The 22,115-nt window shown below is 34.7% G+C and overlaps 1 protein-coding gene across 1 annotated transcript; it reads right to left on the reverse strand.

The window, feature by feature from the left end:
- Positions 1-781: 781 nt before the first annotated feature.
- LOC149560874 (cytochrome P450 78A4-like) lies at positions 782-2,518 on the reverse strand. Its single transcript, XM_089823694.1, has 2 exons — positions 1,499-2,518; positions 782-1,420 (listed from the first exon to the last, which is right to left on the reverse strand). Exons 1-2 carry the CDS (start codon positions 2,516-2,518, stop codon positions 782-784), a joined length of 1,659 nt encoding a protein of 552 aa, XP_089679820.1.
- Positions 2,519-22,115: the final 19,597 nt, after the last annotated feature.

The following is a 22,115-nucleotide window of genomic DNA, read 5'->3' on the forward strand; positions in this document are numbered from 1 at the left end:
AGATAACAAAACACTATGAATACAAACAGAGGCTTGTGCACGGAACATAGCATGAAATCATTTGATCTTTGCAAATCTCTGCAAACCGAGCTACTAAGAAGAAAAGGAGGTTAACTGGAGCCAGTCAGGAGAAAACAAGCGAGGAGATTTGCCCAAGCTTAGGCTATTAATATTAATAAAGCATAATAAAGTTGGCCACATAGGAGCAGCGGGAGATATGAGTGATAGTTGCACTCATAGAGAGCAAAAGGAATTTGTTCATGGCGGAAATAGATTAGCAAAGCACTGTAATTACAGAGAGCAGCCATTCAGAACAGAAGCTTGAGGATGAAATCATTTGATCTTTGCAATTATCTACAGATTGAACTACACTGAAGAGAACGAGCATGATTGATCTAACATGAAAGAATAGACGAAATTCGCTGCAGAACGAGCGAATCAGAAGAAAACAAGGAAGAATTATGCCTAAACTCGCACTATTATTATTATTATTAATAAAGTTGGCTACATAGGAGCAGTGGGAGCATTGAACAACTCCACTAGATAGATATAATTATGATCCTCCGCAAAAGTGCTACTGGCTATCGCAACGGGAAAACATAACCAGACTTAAGTAATGTCTACAAAGTTGAATCTCTCAGAGCCGAGACAGTTGCACAGTCTCGAGAGTTCACAAAACCATCAGACTTGTAAAGGAAAAGAAAAACACGACAAATAACCGGAAGACGCCACCTCGAACACGAAAAGAAAGAAAAACGAGGGGTACCCTAGTGATTCCTCCTCAGAGTTGTTTGAGATCAACCCTATGGAGAGGAACGGCGTGAAGTGGGTGCAGCATCTCGCAGGACAGCTTGAGCACCTCGGACAGGTCCACGGGGTGCTGCTCGTGTTGAGCCCAGTGGAAATGGTGCATCAATTTGGCCACCCAGAGGTGGACGGTGGAAAGACCCAGAGCCTTTCCAGGGCAGACCCGACGGCCCGCCCCAAACGGTGCAAGCCTCAGATCGCTCCCTCTCACGTCCACATTCTCACCTCCCTCGGTCTCCACAAACCTCTCTGGTCGGAACTGGTCGGGGGAATCCCAGATGAGGGGGTCGTGTGTTATCGACCACATGTTCACCATGGCCGTGGTACCCGCCGGCACGCACAACTTGCCATGATCTCCCAGATTGGTGTCCCGAGTGGAGAGTCTGGCCCATGAAAGGAGTGGCCCGGGCGGGTGCATTCTCAGCGTCTCCTTCACCACCGCCTGCAGATATGGCAGTTTGCATATGTCCGAGTCCCTCACGCTCCTGCTCTTTCCCACCACAATGTCGAGTTCCTCCTGCACCTTCCTCTGAGCTCCCGGGTTCAGTACCATCTCCGCCATTGTCCACTCCGTCAGCAGCGCCGTGGTGTCAGTGCCTCTAAATATCATCTCCTGCGACAACATGCGACGATTAATGTCAGGAAAGAAGAACATGGAACGGGATTCAAGAATGACAAGATGCGATCATACCCAGAGAACAGAGATCATGTCTTCGTCGTCCAGCTTGTCCTCTCCATTCAGAGACAAGAGAACATCCACAATATCGGCGTCGGCGGTGTCGTGATCCTTATCTTTCAGTCGGTGCTCCTCGATGATGTTCTTCACGAAGCCTCTCACGCGTGGGACGAGGGTTTGGCAACGGGAGTGGATGAGGAGGGGATCGAGAAATCTGAGCCAAGGAAGATGGTCGGCCCAGTTGAAGGCCCCGAGAAGCTCGAATCCCTCCTCCACCATCTCTCTCAGATTCTTCACTTCCTCGCTCTCACCGCAGATATCAAACCTCCGCCCGAAAACGCTGCCCATGATGTTGTTCAGCGCCGCAGCTTGCAAATGGCGGCGCAGCCGCACAACGCCGCCGGAAACATACTCGTCGTGAATGTTGCTCAGCATGACCAGGGAATCGGCTTGGCGTCCGGGCTCGTGGGCGGCGATCCTCCGGGGAGCGAAGAGATGGGTGGCGGAAATCCGGCGGAGCATTCTCCAGTACTCACCGTTTGGAGCAAAGCCGATCGCTCGACCGAACATGAGCTGCTGGGCGGATTGCTTGAGCGGCCTGTCCGAGAAATTGACAGAGCTGAGCAACTCTCGAGCCACCTCGGGATCAGATGTGATGACGGCGGGAGTGGAACCTAAGCTGAAGGCCATGAGTCTCTTGGCACCATGGATGCGAGCCAGCTGAGCGAGCCTGCGATGGGCAAGGCCACGGCTCATATCGATAAGGCTTCCTATGATGGGGAATCCCCTGGGCCCAGGAATGGCGGCGCCGCCCTTCTTTCTGGCCACCGCCCATGCACATCCTCCGGGGCTCATCCATGCAACCACAACGGCGCAGGAGGCCACCAGCAGAATTGCGGCGTACAGTGGCCATGCAGAGAAGATCGTGTCATCAGCATTGTGCAGCATGTACCCACGCCCGTCCTTGGCCAATACAGGAATGGCATAATAGAGCCACCAACTTCCTCCTCCAGAGCTCCCACTCCCACTCTCCATTGCACGAAAGGATGAAATGACAATGACAAATGCAGAGGACTAGCGAGACCTTAACAGTGACAAGCTCTATGTGGATGTGAATGAGACTTAGATTGGGGCCATTTTATAGAGTTCCCAACCCCAAGCCTAATGAAGGAGGAGAGAAAAAACTGGAGAGCTCTGTTTCCTATGGCGGAGCACAACCGTCCATTTTTCGCTTTTGAAATTTCTGCATTTCCAACAACCAATAAACATATTACCAACACACGGGAATTAGAGAGGAACATGGCGGTTTTAAATTTCGTTCGTCCGGAGAAGAAGCCAGCTGGGCTACACTGCTATTAGGGTGAATACAGGAAAGAAATCACTAGCTAACAGAACGGAGCTTTTTCCTATTCTCTTCGAATTTCCCTTTCCGATACAGACGCCCATTCCTATTTGTTCACAGGAACCATTTGGAGCTCCATATTCAATTTTCTATTCAAGGCAAATGCATCGAGATTGATGATGGTTTTATTCCCAAAGAGCCATCGTACAAAACCTTACGGTTGATTGTACTTGTTCAAGAGTGGGAGAGTTGACATTAGGCTAGGCTTGAGGTTTAAAATTTGGGATCTTAGCATATTTAGTAAATGTACGTTATACTTGGTATTGTTTCATGTTCTTCGAAATAGTGTTATCAATTATAGAATTTTGCATTTTCATTGTTATTATTAAATTTTTTATTTTGTTTTAATATTTTCACCTTTGTTCTTCATTTACTATTTAGTTTTTATCAATAATTCATTTACTTTCTATGTGTTGTAGAGATTATTCATTTATTCTCTATTCAATATTTCATTATAAATTTATTGCTGGAACAAAATATGTTGCATTGTAGTGGGTAGTGAGAAGAATTTGATAATTTTTAATGTGAGCTCCACTTCTCATGATTATGAGTTTTCAAATTATATACGCACTTAAAACTATAGCCATTGAGCTTACCTAAATAATAGCGTTAGAGCCTCTATGTGTATTTTTTCAAATTTAAAAATCGAGCACACATATGTTAATTTATGGTAACAAATAATATTTTTATACTGTACTATTTTCAATTAATATTCATTTTTTCGTTAAAATAATTCAATAAGATTTATTTCTTAATAAGATTTATTTGAGTAGAAGATATTTAAATTTATTTTGTTGGCAAGTGAAAAAATTATATTTTAATTAATTTTCATTGCAATTCCGAAAACCGTGCACAAAGGAAGTACAAGTGGCATAGAAATATGGAATGCTTCTCACTAAAGATTGGGCATCAATTTTCACACAATTATGATTTATTACGTATAGTTTATCTTTCACTATAATGTTTGTGAGAGGATAAAATAATTTATTTTGTAGATACATAAGGAATTGAGATTTATTTTGAGTACAATTTAGGAGTGTTCGTCTACAATTACAGGCTGCATGTTCACTTGGATGGGTGAATTTCATCCATACTTAATTCACCATCTTCGTCCCTTTGACATACGACAGAAATATTTTTTGTGAGTTTACAACTCTAAATTAACATAATCCAGTATTGGTTAAGGTTTTTTGCGTCAACCCTAATTAAGTTCAAATAATCGTTATTTTAAGCTCCACTATTATCCAATTATGGTCTGATATAGTGAGGGAACTTATTGTTTCTCCTCTAGGCTTTCTTAATTTTTTTCAAAAAAGAAGAAGGATAAAAGGTCCAACATTGAAAACCTTTGGACAATGTTGTCTTTATCAGATGGTATCGGTGTGATAATCCAACCCATAGCTTGTACTAACAATAAGTACTCATGACACATTGTCAGTAATTCGACTTTTGCAATCAATATTATAACTTAAACATTTCAACCAAGCTAGGCACTTTTCTAGAATTTATTAGAACTATAACAAAAGGTTTAGATACAAGGTCAATAATCAAGACGGGTTTACAACCTATGCCTAGTTTATTCACTTAGTGCATAAATGTATCCACCTAGATGGTGGGAGGCCTCCACTTCTAGCCATTTGGGTCCTAATTCAAGGTTTCATCAATTACAAGCTTTGGGTGTTCTTTTATAAGGCATAGAATCAATTTAGAAGACCTTTTTGGGTCTTGTACAAATTTAAAGTTTGAGTAAAAGATACTAAATATTTCAACTAAAATAGTGAAGACAAGGGACTCGGTCATAGGAGATGTAAAATCTGAACACCTGCAGTCAACCTAGGACTCCAATGCATACTGAAATGGAGGTGGAAGAGTTAAGATGCCATCAAGAAAGTATCTTTATTTAAGGCTAAATTCTCAAATGGATATGGTTATTACAAGTGAAAAAGGGAGATTGAAAAATACTTATATTTTCTTAGCAATGCTTGATAGCCAGCTGTGCTTTAAGCTCACCCATCTCTTTATCATCTAAATTTGAACCAACCTCATCTTTTCCATGCTTATCTTTATCCAAACTTCCAATAATTATGGATATTTTAAAAGCGTTCTTAATTTTAGGTACACTATCACCAAAGCCACTTAACTCAAATGTAGTCCATCTACCGATGAGGGCCTGAAGGGTGAGAAAGCTACCAGGAATAGCTTTAAATTCATGGATAGAATATACTCTAATAGGATAAATAGGAAATAAGGTTCTCAATACTATACTTAGAAAATTTTCATCACTTATGACACCTCCGGTGACTTTGATGGAACTAACAATCTCCTTGATTTATTTACTGTATTGAACATTTTTCTCTCTCCTTCTCTCATCCTAGTGTCATCATACTTTCACCTTTGGCTCTGAATACATCCAAATATCCTCCATGCACAAGTATCATCTTGTTCCATAGCTCTTTAGTAGTAGAAAAGTCTTTGACATCATCAAATTCACTATCATTTAGTGCAGAAGAAATCTCAATCATCGAGTTGCCGTGTTCTTTCTTTTGGTTCATCTCCTCAATTGTCACAAAAGGATTTGGAGGTGTGTACTGGTTATCAAGCACAGAGTCACCAATTCCTAATAAGTGCAACATCATCCTACTTTTTCATTAAGAAAAGTTCTCCTTTTTCAGCTTTGGTACTTCTTTCTTATACATCTTTAGATCTTTAGCTTGAGTTCCTTCAAAATTTCTCTTTCGAGCACTTATCTCTAATACCAATTGGTTGAGAGGGGAAGCAGATCAGTTATATCAATTTATCCCATAGGCCTTTAAACACCTTTCCATAAAATCAAACCGTTTAAGCTTTATATATGTAGCTCGGTAACCAGATCTAATAATCAAATTATTCATCTAATAAGTTGTTAACTTTATATATTGAGTATCAGAGTAAAATTTCAAGTTATACAAAGTAACGACAATGAACAATAAACATGAAATGACATGCAATGCAATAAGCCTCTTATATTATAATGTGTAATATATTATCTTAATATGGTCTTATATTATAATTGTAAATTGAGAAAGCCTCAAGGCCAAATATATAATCAGTTTGAGGACTTGGATAGCCGGGTCAGGCTTCTGCTACTTGGCTTACCAAGTACAAATCCTCCTAACAATGTTGCATCATAAAGGAAAGTTGTTCTACTTATAGTAAGTGTGTGATTTTAGAGATTCTATGTAATGGGAGAATGCGAACTTGGATGTTGGATCTGGGAAACCTAATATTGGATATCTACTGATGAGAGAAGGTTTTAACATGGATAAAGCATGGTGTGACGATATAGAGAGACTTTATTTTTCAAAGATGTTGTAGTGGACAGATGCTTACCGGTATTATTCTGAAAAGGATATTAGGAAGGCCAATTGGGCAATGAGTTCAGTGGTCTTTCGCTTGAAACCATTTTGACATTAGGTCATTTTAACTTCCAAAACTCTTGATAGGGTTGGAACAACCCCTAACAGGGTTGGAATCCTCTCATAGGGATTAAAATTCTCCTAACAAGGACTGGTACATGTACTAATTATAATTCATTGACTCTTAACAATGTCCATCTTCTTACAAGAAATCTATATATTAGTACACCATTTTGTGGGTAACCTCCCCTATGGGGTTTTGTCTTTGATCAAGGGTTTCTCTATTAACAAATCTAGTTTTATTATATATGATTATCTTCTTATGGTTGTTCTACTTTCTGATTATATGTTTCAAATTTAATAAGGTTGATAAAAAGATGTTTTTATTGGATAACTGATTCACCCCCCACCTCCTCTTAGTTATCTTGGTGGACTTTAAGTTCTAACAATTGGTATCAAAGAATTAGGTCCTTGAAGGAAAATATTAACTACTTAAGGAGATTTATGGTGAGCCATTTTTGAAAAGAAAGTTTGGAGTTTGATGGAGATTATGATAGCAACAACAAAGGAACATTAGAAGAATACAAGAAGATTGAAGAAGGAAATTCCCTACTTGTACGAAGAGAAGTTGAAGGTAAGAAAAACTTTAAATGTCGGACTTGCAATGAATATGCTCATTATGTTTTTAAGTGGCCTAAGAGAGTAAATAAGTACAGATGAAACTTCAAAAGTAGGAAGCCTAGAGAATGTCTTTATGCAAATTATAAAGATTTGGAAGCTAGAGTAGAAAAGTTTTTGAGTGAAAGTGACGAAATAGGATTTGTTTCTATTAATGAGGAAAGTCCTAAAAAGGAAGAAGTCAGAAAAGAAAGTCCAAAATAAGTGGATTAGGTTCATCTCGAGTCGTGTTCATGGAATGAAGTTTTGGCTTGACCAATCCATAAAGATCACAAGGAAAATGATTCATAGGGTTACCAAGTTTCCCATGCTTAATAAAGCCAGGACAACCAAAACCCTAGGTATGGTTGAACTGGAAAAGAAGACTCTTGACGAGTGAGATGGAAGAGGAACGAAGCGAAATGGTGTCAATAACATGGAGATCAAGTTCATAATTCATGTAATTGCACACAAGATATCCAGTTCCAACCAACTAGACAATGTCCCATGCGAAGCTGTAGACTTGGATTTCAAGGTAGTCAAGAACAATATTTCTTTTGACCTCACCGATTTGCAGCTAAACCAGTCGAGAAAGCACATGGAGAGCATCTGAGCATCCAAGACAAATTCGTGTGAGTTTGGTTCACTTGTGGCATTTTTATTCTTTTATGTTGAAATTTTTTTTCCTTCAAAGGGCAATTTAGTATGGAAGAAGGACATAACTATTATTTATCAAATCAATGAATTTATAGCTAAAATAGGAGACAATTTTGAAATCATCATGGGTGCATATTTTAAAATCTTTAAAGAGAGGATGCATAGTAGGTTCAGAATACCTAAGCAAGTAGTGGTCGATTATGAACTTGAGACATGTATTTCCTTGTAGACTGTGACAATGTACATATTCAGGCAGGAAGACCTAGAGTTGCATGGGTAATACCTCTTGGTTATGAGGTAAATATTGATGATACTAAGGACATCATCGAGGCTCTTATCAATGAGCCTGTGGACCCCAAAGTACCTTATTTTGGAAAATATGAATAGGCACAATCCAAGATATCTCCTGAAATCAAGATTCCTCAGGCTCTAAAGAGAGGAAGAAAGAAGGTAGAAAAGATTCCAAAGGAGGATAAGAAATCTGATTCCCCTCTTCCGGTCGCAGAAGGTAGGGGTGATGACATTGAAGAGGAAGAGGAAGAAGTAGAGGAACATGCACAAGAATAAGAATCAGAAGAAGAACCTCCTAAGAAAAAGAGCTACAAGTCCCCACCTGCCTTTTTCACTAGAAGATCCACCAAGTAAAGGAGGAAGCTCAAAACTCAAGATGAAGAAGAAGAGCAGCATATATCTTTTAAAAGGTCAACTCCACACTTTGAAGAAAGACTGAGACAACTCACAAAAGGTGGAGGTATGGAAGATTTCAAATTTCTTAAGTATGAAACAAGAAGTAAAGAAGAGCATATGTAAATAGAAGAAGCATTAGTGGCAAAGATGGCTAAATGGAAATACTCTCCAAGTGAACTAGGAGGACAAGTCCCTGAAAAATCTGCTTAAGCAAGTATCACATTTTTAAGATAATGCTATAATGGTTGCCAAGGATATCCAAGAACAAACCTTGAGGAAGGTTATACCAAATCTATCAGACAAAGAAGTGAATGAAGCATTGAAAATGCATGAACATAGCTTAACTACTCAGTTCAATGCATTCCTAATTTTTTCAAATGATATTGAATCTGTTGTACAACCCAATACAAATGCATGGAAGAATATTATGGATTAAATTTTGTAAAGCCCACTGAGGAAGTTGTGCAAGTAGATGGTGTTGATAATGATGAAGAGGAAAAGGATGATCATACAGTTAGTGAGGATCTGCCTGAGATTCACAATATTCAAGATTCAGATCCTAAAAAGATTGCAGCAGAGGTAATGGCCTCCCTCTTCAATTCTTCAAGAAAAAAAATAGTTACATCAAGCTTAGGTGAGACATCATTTGAGCCACGGACCATTGGGTTAAACATTTTTCAATCAAGAACTCAATTGGCTATTGGAGCCATCTCACTAAGTTCAAAGATGAGTACTGTTACCACCACTCCATCTACCAAGAAATAGGCTCCACTCATCTCAACACCAAGCTAGACCGAGTCACAGCAAGGCATTGTAAGTACTCCTCCTATTGCTGTTATTTCTCCAATTAGTCATGTTGCCACTGTTGTGAGTAATTTCACGGTAAGTGTAATGATAGTTGAAGTCTAGCCTCAACTGAGCACTAAGGATTTAAGTAAAGGTAAGGAAATCATTCCTTCACCTATTCCAAAGGCAAAAGGTAAAGAGATAGAAGTTTCTAATGATGAGATTGATCTAGGTGAAGACATAGTGATTCCAGATTGAGATCTCTCCAATCTCACTCCTGAAGAGATGGACATTCAACCAGATCTTTGGAAGAAAAGATCCAAACAAGAAAAGCTGAGAGCAGAGAAGAAGAAAACAAATCATGTGCTTTAAGACGTCAAAGGTATATTTATTAAGGCACTTAGTATTGAAATTGACGATAAGAGAAATCTATTTTGGATCAACTTGTCGACATAGTTCACAAGTTCAATGAAGATTCGAATGGACAAGAGAAACTACTATAGAGGGTAGAGATAAATTTTGATAACAACTTTTTGGAAAAGGTGGCATGGAAGACTTCCATAGATCAAGTGGAACTGTCCACTATTCATATTTCTTTTGCAAGCACTATAAGTAATGTTATTTCCTTGTTTGTATCATTAAGTGATAATACAAACTTTACTAAGGAAATAAAGAACACGTTGTTAAAGATTGATACTAATATGAAGGCAAGTGAAAACCAATTGTCATTTGACCCGAGTACTAGCTCAAGACATTTTATCAAGATCAAATATTTCAGACTCGCAGGCAGAGTTATTGAGAGAAGAAGTAAGAATCCGGGATAAATTTTGAGAAATTAAGAGTTTAGTAATTCCTAACATGGATGTCATGCAAAAACACATTCTTAATGCAAAGACATTGAACCATGATAACGACTTTTTCTATTGCTGACCAAATGATGGAGTTATCAACTGAAGTTCAGATAACATTGCATACTTCAAAAGTTTTGCAAGGAAATTAGACAAAACCATGTCTCTAATTTTGAAAGTACATAGTTATTTCCTCTCATACTTTTGTATTACCTTGTAAATAGGAATTTTTGGAATTTGTGTCAAAAAAAGAGGGAGATTTATCTAAAAGTAAGAATAATAGTATGAATGCGAAGTAGAAGATTAATGGCTACAAGAAGTATAAGGAAAAATAGAGTCCCATACATCACACTAAGGTGATCATTTTACATCAAAGGAATCTCATTCAGCGAACCAACTTGTAGAGAAGAGATCAACTACTGGTTCATCCTAACAGGTGCACTAGTCAAATCCTCTAACAAGGTGGACTTAACAATCTTATGTAGAATCTCCCAACCAAGTAAGATACCAAAAATTTTGCAAATACTTTATCATTTAAGGATAATTGTTGAACCATATATTGATCAAGGAAATACCCTCACCCCAATAAAACACCCATTTCCTTTGTCGCATGTGTATAGTTACATGTTTTGAAACAAAAACATTAAAATTTATAAATTAGGTTTTGAGGTTGATGTCCTTCTTAGTATATTTTTAATGCCATTTACTTTTGATGGAGAATGGTTAGACTAATGGAGAAAAGGATAACTACATATAAAAATAAGGGAATTGACAAAAAAAGGAAGGAAATGAGTTTTAATAGAAGGCAGGATATAATACTAAGGGGGAGTTTTTGATGGCTATCTAGAAAGTTTTGGTGGAAACAAATTTTTGGTTCTTGTACGTTGCCATTAGTGTCAGAGTAATTTATTTTTTGTATTTGATTAATTGTATTTTGTTTTAATTTTTATTAATGAACCTTTATTGACTTAATCTACAACATGTCATTAGACATTTGAGATATAATTAATAGTAATTTGGTCTATGTTTCTCCAAATTAATAGATATGGATATGCACATATTGTATGTATGTTGGAGTATTCCTAGAATATACCTATGTTTAAGTTTTAATGAGGATTAGTGCTCTATTTGGGTAGATTTGAATTGGTTTGGTAACTTAAATTATAAATTATTCTATTTCTGTAGAACATGAGAGTTGATCAATTGGACTGCACTTCTTGACATGAATATGCTTGGTACTAAAACTTTGGGATAATATCAAGGATTGAATGGATTATTTGGGCTCAAGTGGATAATATAAAGGATTGAATGGATACATATTTTTCCAACATAACGAAGAAATCTTGAAGTATATCTTGGATGAATTGTGTGGTGATATACAACACCCAACTAATTAATACTTGGACTTGGTTGACACAATTTTTTGAATTTAGGAAAATATAGGTTTTATAGGCACTCAAAACCCACAAAGTAGAAAATTAAGTGAAATATTTGAAGAGTGAAAAATTATAACTGAGCTGGATAAGGCAGATGAAACATGATGAAAAACAACAAACCAAACAAAAAATTCAGCAAAAACCAAAATGCCTATGACAAAGATAAGATAAAACACAATACCACTACATAAAACAGCTCATCCAACTTCTTAAGAAGCTTAGCATCATGAATCCTTGGTTGATTGAGAATAATATGTATGCATATGTTTGGTCTATCCTCTTAGTCATAAATAAAAAATAAATATGGAGATATTGACGTGACATGTCTGCAAGTATGTAAAGGGATACTGAAAGGATATGCAAATGTGTGAAGGACAAATAAAGTGTGCCAAGTCTATGTTTTGATCTTCAAAGGAACTGATTCGTGCATATTTTACATCCAATTACAATAGTTTATTTTGTAATCTCTTTTGGTAGTATTCCCTTTGGTAATGTGTTGTGTAGTGAGAATTACAATTTTATATAACTAGTTAAATAATATTATAAGACAAGCCTCTCTATAAATTTTCCTCTTGAGGGTTTCCACAATAAAAAATCGATGTCCTCTTTTTCTTATGTTGTGTATGGCTATATTGTTTGATTGTCTAACTATTAAAGTTTAGCAAGTGAATTAATTTTGATAATTTTGGGAATGATTAAACCCCTTACTCTTAGTGTTTTGGACATTCAACATGGTCATGGGTGATATATATAAGTTTTCCCTAGAAACTTAACTTTGAATATGCCCTATGTATAAGTACAAAAGATATATCATCATTTTTTTCCCACTTTCAAGAGACCTTTTCTATTGTTTTTTTTTCTTGACTAAAAAATTTTGGAAAAAAATAATAACTAAAAGTAAATTTAAAACATCATGTAAGATATAGAGAGGGAGACACAATTCATAGGGGTTATTTGCAAGGAATCTAGGATAGATCCTATTCTAAGAGAGGCTATTAAATAGAACATGTTTACCTTGTTAGCTTCACACTGTAAGGGACAATGTCAGTTTTCAAGTCTTGAATCAACATCATCTACAACTTTTTAGCGCTAGCTATTTTTAGAATAATTTTAGAATAATTTTAATTTATTAATCAAAATCCCTACCATATGTAGCTCATAGATTGCACTGTAAATTGTGCAATATGGAATGCTATAAAATATTTTACGTGATACCAATAGATATTTATTTCTTCTCTTGTCTAAAATTTCATTTTCTTAGTGCCTCTTCTCTCATCCTAATTTGGCACAATTTTTTTGTTGAATAGGAATTAAATTGCATTAAGAAGACTTGGGTGAAGTATAACAAGGGATATATTAAGTAGGAAGTCAACTTTCATGTTTATCCCAAAAACAACGAACTTCTAATAATGTTTTTATGTGAAAAACCAAAGAAACTACCTTATGAAAAAAATAAGGGTTTTTTAGAAAAAAGGAATACTATGTTGGGTGATTTGATTCATCAAGGAAATATTATTAAAAATGATGCTTAATGATTTAATTAAGGGTGGTTGGCCTTCTAGTTCTACAATTGAAAACTACTTCTCGTAATCTAAGTGTGAGACAAGTAGATGGGTAGTATCTAAGGAAGAATTGAATGAAAGAACTTGAATTTTTTTCACTAAAGGGGTTATGAAAACATAATGAGAACTCATCTTTGGATGTGTGGGCATATAAGGCGATTCCTACACAATATAAAAAAATTTGAAGTTGAGAACTCTAAATGATCTACTTAAGGAGTAGGGGCTTCAAAATTTCATGAATTTATCGATCAAGATCCACAACTCGAGAATCAACATTAGAGGGAGTAAAAAATCACCAAAAATGATACTCCTTGTGTCATAGACTGATAGTTCTTTTGACACTATTATGAAAAAAAAGTAGTAAGAGATTAAAATTTTCGAGTATCTTTATAGTTGATCCTAATCTCCTTAGATGTTAAACATACCATGATACGATAGAAAATAATTTTGGGTCCCACATGCATAGATCACTTGAATTTATTCAAACTATCATTCAGTCATAAGCTTGATATTCTTTATCACACGACTAAACATTACTTCAAAAATAAGCAAGCTGATTGTATACAAATCTTTTGAATACAATATGAATTATTAAAAAATATATGTGTGACCCAACTATCATCCTCATGTAATACGAATGAGTGAAACCCTTACAACTTTATGGAACCTAACATTATTTTGAAAGATAACTAGCTCTTGACTCCACAAAATTCTAAAGATTTAAAATAAAAATTAAACATGCAAGCTATATTAATCGACATTCAACGAATTTTTGGAAAAAATATAATAAATTCAAGCTATATTAATCCACATTCAAAGAATTGTTGAACAAACATATAATAAATTCATTCTTCTTTGAAATAGTAATAGAAAATATTAAATATGGTAAATATAAATTCTGTATATCGGAGAGTGAAAAAAATAAATTTGACAAGTAGACATTTTCTACATCAAGTCAAATTGTGATTAAAAATTGTGATATTGTTATTAGAATTCAGCTATTTTTGGTTTTCAAATAAATAAGAAGAATCAATACTATAAATAAAGGTCACTTCAAAATAACAAAAAAATATCATAAACTATACTAACACATAATAGAATGGTGGATTTTTTGGAGAGCTGTTAGAAGCTTTCAATTGTTGAGATTACCAAGAATTACTTTTTGTAGTTGTTAATATTAGATGTGTGACATTTTAATCTAATTTCATATATTTTTGACTTTAGATTTCAATGTTCTCTTGATTTACTTGTTGACGGTATAAAGAAACATGTATTAGGAAAAACATATTGGCTAGAATTAAAAATGAAAAAAGTATCTTTTAATAAAATCTTAGAAAACATGCTAAACTAGTTTATCATTGCAGCTCGACTAAATAGTCATGCATGGTGTAAAACAAATATGACTTTTAGACTTAATGCATGTTAGTTTTTAAAATCAAAAAAAATTCTATGAGCTAAAGTAGAAAATAGTTTGTTCCCAAAGTAACTCTTGTAGAGTGAATTTGAAACATTAAGAGAGAAAATTAAGTGGCAGAGGATAGGAATGATTCTACTTATTTTCCGCCACACGGAATCAATAACTCAACTCCATTCTCTGCATACTGAGCAATAAAAATACAAAAAATATGTCACATAATTGAAATGTTTCCTCATCTATAGGTACATAATACCTAAATAATGTGTGATAAAATATAAAGAATATATTATATTCCTAGTTTGTATAGACCATTTCTTAATGAAAGTGATTCTTCATAGGAAACTTTGATTGACTATGGAGGAATGCATAAAAAATGTGAAAGAACTTCTCAAATGCCCTATACATTTGTGAAAGACTAAGTTTGGAAGATATTAATTTTTTTTTAAAAACTATTTCTTGGATACATGTATTCATCTAGAAGAATATATCCTTGAAAAGGAAAAATCCAAAATAGATAGTGAGGCACCACCTTTCTATCAATAGAGAATAGGAGGAAAGTAGAAGTATGTTTATCGGGGTCTTTATCTAAATAAATTTCCTCTATAATAATAGAGGACTTAGGGAAGCGAGGAGGACTTTCCTTATTGGTTAAATACCTACTAAGCTCAAGAAGATGAGAAAACACATGGTGATACAAGATGAAAATCAAGCCCTGATGACTGGGCAGGTTATCACCATTTTTAATACTGTTAACAAACAAGGAGTATAGAAAAAATGTCATATTAATTTTTCAATGTGTCTCAACATATTAAATAGTAGTAAGTGGTAAAACTCCCTTCCAAGGTGAAATATATCATGACCCACAAATAAACAATGAAAAAGGAACTAGAAAGGGATAAATATTAATATTTATTACCAGATTTTATCCAGACTAGCTTCTCCATGCCCTCAAAGAATTTATGTTTTAATTTACTATAATCTCCTAAGCCCTTCCTCTAAACCTTCACCACTTCACAGAGAAGACCAGTCACTTCTCCTATCAACTTAGGAGTGACCAAAACTTTGACAGTATCAACGGTCACCCGACCTTTGTACTAAGAGTTAGAGATTTTTTCCAAAAGTGTTGATATATGACTTCCCATAGAATCAATTAATTTTTCCAAACCGTCCCTCTTGAATGAATTCTATATCTCTATCCTGTAGTGATTCTCTACAACTTTTCACGTCCACTCACTTCAAAGAGCCTCCCATGATGTAAGCCTTGTAAAACATATGAGCTCCTTTAGCAACATTGGTATTAACCCTCACATTAAGAGTTTAATAAATATCTCTCTCAATTATAAACACAAAACTCAAACAACCCTATTGAATCTGACTATTAAAGAAGAAACTAATATAGAGTCAAGGATTCACTTTAGATATGGGTTTTGATATGATATTTTAGACACTTGTAATAAAGACATTATGATATTTTAGACACTTGTATCCCTTAAATTCCAGCAAAAATCACTAAAAGTATTTCTAATGGTTTTTTCCAAAGTGTGTACCTCAATGCTCTACCTATTGTTATACTACAGTTCTCTAAGATCAGTGTAGCTAATTAATATAATCACTAAAAAGCTTATTATCTATAACTCACAACAAAATACAAGGAATGTTTTCCTTAAGGTATATAAAATTCTTTTTATTAGATCTTGTTAGTATCTATTTAATACAATTTTTCGTTGATGGAGAAGGGTGAGATTAATTCATGTAGTGGGAATTGTAATTCTATATAACTAGTTCCATTGTATTGAAAGGAAAGCCTCCATCAAATTTTTCCTCTTTGGGGTTTCCAAAATAAAATGTTTATGTAATCGAAGAGTTTATTAGCTATGATATTAACATTGCAATAATAATGATTTGCTCCAGCTCAAGTGGATATTAATACTAAATTGTGTAATGATTTACCCCAACCAAATAATTAATAATTGGAGTTGGCCAACACAATTTTTATAGATTTAGGTAAATATAGGTTTTAAAGGAAATCCAAACCCATAAAGTAGAAAATTGCATGAAATATTTAAAAGAGTAAAAAATTATAACTATTCTAGATAAGACAAATTTGATGTGATAAAAATTGGCAAACTAGACCAAATAATTCACCAAAATAAAAAATGCCTATGACAAAGATAAGACAAAGCACAAGACCACTAGAAATAGCACCTAATCCCACCCCTTAGGAAGCTTAACATGTCAAATTCTTGGCCAACACAGCTAACAAGAGCAAGAATAATATATATGTATGTGTTTGGTCTATCCTCTTGGTTATATATACAAATAAATATGAGGAGATATAGATATGGCATGCATCGGTGTCTCCTACCTCTACAAACCATCATGAAAGCCTTTGCCTTTGCAAACTAAGTCCTGAAAGAAACCGCAAGTGTGAAGAAGAAAAAGCAGCCACTGGAAGAAGAAAATGGAAAAATGTAGACGTGTGAAAGGAGAAGAAGCAGTTGCATGAAACAAAATTTTCTTCATTTGAAAATTCAAACCCAGGACTTGAATTTGCTTGGAGTCAATCATGAATTGCCACCTCAGCTCAAGATAAGTATGCAATGGGATCCTGAAAGGATATGGAAATATGTGAAGGACAAAAAAAGTGTGTCAAGTCTATATGTTGATCCTAGAAGGAATCAATTCATGCAATAAAATATTGATGTCCTCTTTTTCTCATGTTAAGTATGGCTATATTGTTTGATTGTCTGACAATTAAAATTTAGCAAGTGAATTAATTTTGATAATTTTGGGAATGATTCAACCCCATCCTCTTAGTATTTTGGGCATTCAACATGACCATGGGTTATATATATGACTTTTCCCTAGCAACAATGTTTTCAATAAACCCTATTTATAAGTATAAAACATATATCATATTTTTCCCACTTTCACAAAGACAATTTGTATTTTTAAAACTTGGCTGAAGCATTTCCTAAAATATATTAACTAATCCTCCTTTAATCACAAAATCCATCGCACATCCCTATATGCATGGTTTTTTGGCACAAAAATTTAAGTTTTATATTGGAAAGAGTTTACCTAGTTGATCGAATCATAAACCTAATAATTTTCTCATGAAATTTACTTTTACTCACAATAAATTTAAAACATTGCAAAAGAAATAGAGAAGGAGACACAATTCATAGGGGTTATTTGCGAGAAAGATAGGATGGATCATTTTGTGAGAGAGGCTATTAAATAGAACATGTTTATCTTGCTAGTTTCAAAATGAAAGAGAGTGTGTCAATTTTCAAGTCTTAAATTAATCTCATTTGCAACTTAGTAGGGCTACTTATTCATAGAATAGTTTTATAATACATTTTAATTTATTAATAAACATCCCTATCATGTGTAGCTCATAGATTGCACTAGAAATCATGCAATGCAAAATTCTATAGAATATGTTATATGATACTAATAGATATTTATTTCTTCTCTCCTCTAATTCTTTTTAAAATTAGTGTCTGTTCTAAAATCCTAATTTGGCACAATTTGTTGTTAAATAGGAACTAAATTGTAGCAAGAAGACTTGAATGACTAGTAGTAACAATTTATTGTTAAATAGGAACTATTAAGTAGGAGATCAATTTTCATTTTATCATAGAAATAATGAAGATATAATAATTGGAAGAAACTACCTTTGGATATTTGTCCTTTTTCTTCTTCCTGGGTGCAACAACTAGATTAGGAATACTTCCCCTTCCAGTGTTAGATATGTCATGAGTATGATCATTTACAACATCATTGCCCTTGGGATTGATCTTCTAAGGTGGGTGATGGTTTTTCAGATGGTAACAATGGTGACAAGATGAATAATGCAGGAAAAGGAAAATATCAGATGCATAATTCAGCCAAGGGGAATATTCAATTGGATACTTCAGGTAAATGTAAAGCCCAAGTGACTGAGGTTGGCCAAGCTAAGGATGAATCTATTTTTGTTTGTCCACAAGCTAGGGGAAATGGATAGGAAAGACCCTTTAAAGAGTACAATATTGATTTGAGGTGTTTTATAGTATGGTCCTAAAGGAAGGTATACCTCCTATATTCTCTTTTGATTCGATTGGCTCAAATGCAAGAGTTCCACCCATTGATTTTTTTTTTGTGGCTTCCTAGGCGGTGGTTCATGAGAAGAGTGGGATCCCTATGTCTTATGAGTATAGAGCTTCGGCAACTCTAGTTGTACCTCGATATAATGAAATCATTTTGGAATACGTGGTTAAGTATGTGCTAGCATCTAGGAAGGGTAAGGAGTCTCCGCTACCTTTCGATTTGATGTGAAATCCTTTTAAGAAGGTTTCTTTTTACTTCTTTAAAAAAGGTTCGACATAAAAAGGATCAGTAGAAGATCAAAATAGTAGGAGATGTTTTGATAGAGTATGGGGTTATGAAACCCTTGGATACTCATCTCCCCCACTCTAATCGGTGATGATTATTCAGTCATAGAATCTTCAGGGGTTGAATAACATCGCTAGACTAAGGGACAGTCACAAGTTTATGATTGAGTATTCTCCATATTATTATTATTTGTCTAGGAGACTAACCTCTTATTTGAGTCTCTCCTCTCTATTGGATATCTTCCCACTCTACCCTTAATTTTATTACTTATGACTATGCACATATAGACTATGTGGGAAAGGTGGGTATTTGGTCACATAGTCGGTATGTAAGAAATTATCATCCTTACCATCCTTGGGATTTAGTTGGATATTTCAATTCAGTTCCAAGTCTTGAGGAGAAAAGGGGTGGTTTAGCTTGGTTAAGTCCTTCCTATAATCTCCCTCATAAAAATAATGATATGTTACATCTTCGTAATATCCAAACAGTTAATGGGATATCTACCTAAAATAATTGACAATTTTGGGCTGAAGCTATCTTTGAACATTTGGATAGATTCTCCGTTTCTCACTTTTGGGTTAGTGGCACTCTTACTATCTCTTGCAAAATTCTAGACTAGTGGGGTTATGATCATTAGAAAATTAATCTTTCTTCTACTGGAATGATTATTCCTAAGAATCCTATATTTAGATCTCAATTGGTGTGTCTTCAAGACTCCTCTCATTATGATCTAATGGTTGGTTGGTGGAGAGATGGTGCCCCTGCCTATTGTATTGCTATGTATTGTTTCTCTAAAAAGATTCAACATGTCGAAAGAAATCTCAAAAAATGGAATAATGAATGTTTTGAGAATCTTCATACCATGAAAGAGACAACTTAGGAGCATCTTGTTGTTATTACCAGGCATATTAAGGACCTTGGTTCCTCTAAGGCTTTGGGTAAAGCTGAATCCATTGCCTCTAAAGATCTGGGGGAATGGGAGCTTCGTGAGGAACTATATTGGAAGCAAAACGTTAGAGTTGATTTTCTCTAGAAGGGTGATATAAACGCTGCCCTTTTTCATAAAAAAGTGCAAGCTTGTTGGCATTAGAGCCATATTTATTCTTTGGTTACTTTTGAAGGTCCTTAGCTGTCTTCGTTGCCTTGTTTGTTCGAGGAGGCCACAGGTACTAAAAATAATATGGAGGCTCAAGTCATTTTACATGCTGTGGAACAATGTTGTTAGAAAGGATAGTGAAGAATTATCCGTGAGTCTGACTCCCAAGTGGTGGTGAACTTTCTTACGTTGTATATCGTTACGGATGATAGTTGGCCTCTAGCTTCAATTGTTAATCAAATTCCTTTCTTTTGTAGAACTCTGGACTCTATTTGTTTTACTTACATCCCTTGGGAGTGGAATGGAGTTTTGCATTGCTTGGCTTACTGGGTCTCTAATCATGTGTAAGATTGGAATGTTATGGATACGGGGCGTTTGATTTGGTGAAATTGATGACCTTGTTAATTGAGATAGAGCTCTCCCTTTTGTATCTCTTCTCATCTTAATAAAAATTTTACCACATTTTTAGTAAAAAAAATAAAAAAATAATGTTTCAAATGATACTATGATTTATTATTAAGAAGATTTAAATAATCTAATAAATTATTAACTATGATTTTAGCATTGCTAATACTAATTGTTCCATAGTTTTCCACTTTTGGGTTACTGGCTCTCTTAATCTCTTCAAAAATTCTAGACTGGTAGGATTATGATCATTGGAAAATTAAACTTTCTTCTACTAGAATTATTATTCCTAAGAATCCTCCATTTCGTTCTCAATTAACATGGCTTCAACTCTGCTCTCTTTATGATCTTATGGCTGGCTGCTAGAGAGATGATGCCCTTGCCTATGGTACTACTGTGTATTCTTTATCTAAAAGCTTCAATATGTCAAAATAAAGCTCAAAAAATGGAATAGAGAATGTTTTGGGAAACTTCATACCATGAAAGGGAAATCTTATGAGCGTCTTGTTGTCATTACCAGGTAGATTAGGGTATCTTGGTTTCTCTAAGGCTTTGGGTAAAATTGAATCCATTGCCTCCAAAGATCTAGAGGAATGAAAGCTCCGTGAGGAAATATATTGGAATCAAAAGGCCAGAGTTGATTGGCTCCAGGAGGGTGATATAAACACTACCTTTTTTCATAAAACAGTGCAATCTTGTTGGCATCAGAGCTATATTTATACTTTGTTTACTTTTGAAGGTCTTTAGATGTCTTCCTTGCCTTCTTTGTTCGAGGAGGCCACTAGGTACTAAAAATCTTATGGAGGCTCTGGTATTTTTACATGCTATGGAACAATGTTGTTTGAAGGGATGGTGAAGGATTATCTGTGAGTTTGACTCCCAAGTGGTGGTGAACTTTCCTACATTGCAGGTGCTTGAGGATGTGAGTTGAGCTCTAGCTTCAACTCTTAATCAAATTCTTTTCTTTTGTAGAACTTTGGACAATATTTGTCTTACTTACATGCCTCGAGAGTGGAATGGAGTTGCAGATTGCTTTTCTAAATGGGTCTCTAATCATGTACAAGATTGGAATGTTATGGATAGGGGGTGTTTGATCTCATGAAATTGATGACCTTGTTGATTGGGATAGAGCTCTTTGTTAAGCTTTGCAATTTGTATCTCTTCTTGTCTTGATAGAATTTTTACTGCACTTTTAATAAAAAAATTTAAAAAAAAAAAAAAAAAAATTCAAAGGATATTGTGATTTATTATTAAAAATATTTTAAAAATCTAATAAATTATAAAATAATAACATTAGCCTCTATGTGTATTTTTTGAAATTTAAAAACTGAGCACACATATATTAATTAATGTTAACAAATAATATTTTTAAATTTTACTATTTTCAATTAATATTCATTTTTTTGTTAAAATAATTCAATAAGATTTATTGGTTAATAATAATGATAGTTTGAACGCTTTTTATTTGAGTATAAGATATTTAAATTTATTTTGTTGGCAACTGAACAAATTATATTTTAATTAATTTTCATTGCAATTCAGACAATTATGTATGAAGGAAGTACAAGTGGCATAGAAATATGGAATGCTTCTGACTACTGATGAGTAAAGATTGGGCATCAATTCTCACACAATTATGATTTATTACATATAGTTTATCTTTCACTATAATGTTCATGAGAAGATTAAATAATTTATTTAGTAGATACATAAGGAATTGAGATTTATTTTGAGTACAATCTAGGAGTGTTCATTTACAATTAAAGGCTACATGTTCACTTGGATGGCTGAATTTCGTCCATACTTAATTCACCATCTTCATCCCTCTGACATACGACAAAATTTTTTTTTGTGAGTTTATAACTCTAAATTAACACTATCCGGTATTGGTTAAGGTTTTTTTCATC

Source organism: Cupressus sempervirens, chromosome 4 (assembly GCF_028749045.1).
Source record: "Cupressus sempervirens isolate cs-2001-9-10 chromosome 4, ASM2874904v1, whole genome shotgun sequence".
Taxonomy (NCBI): Eukaryota; Viridiplantae; Streptophyta; class Pinopsida; order Cupressales; family Cupressaceae; genus Cupressus; species Cupressus sempervirens.

Excerpts from the sequence above, each read along its gene's own strand:
- LOC149560874 (XM_089823694.1), bottom strand. The coding sequence starts at position 2,518 with ATGGAGAGTGGGAGTGGGAGCTCTGGAGGAGGAAGTTGGTGGCTCTAT. Across the intron at positions 1,421-1,498 it reads ACATGATCTCTGTTCTCTGG|GAGATGATATTTAGAGGCAC; the intron begins GTATGATCGCAT and ends ATGTTGTCGCAG.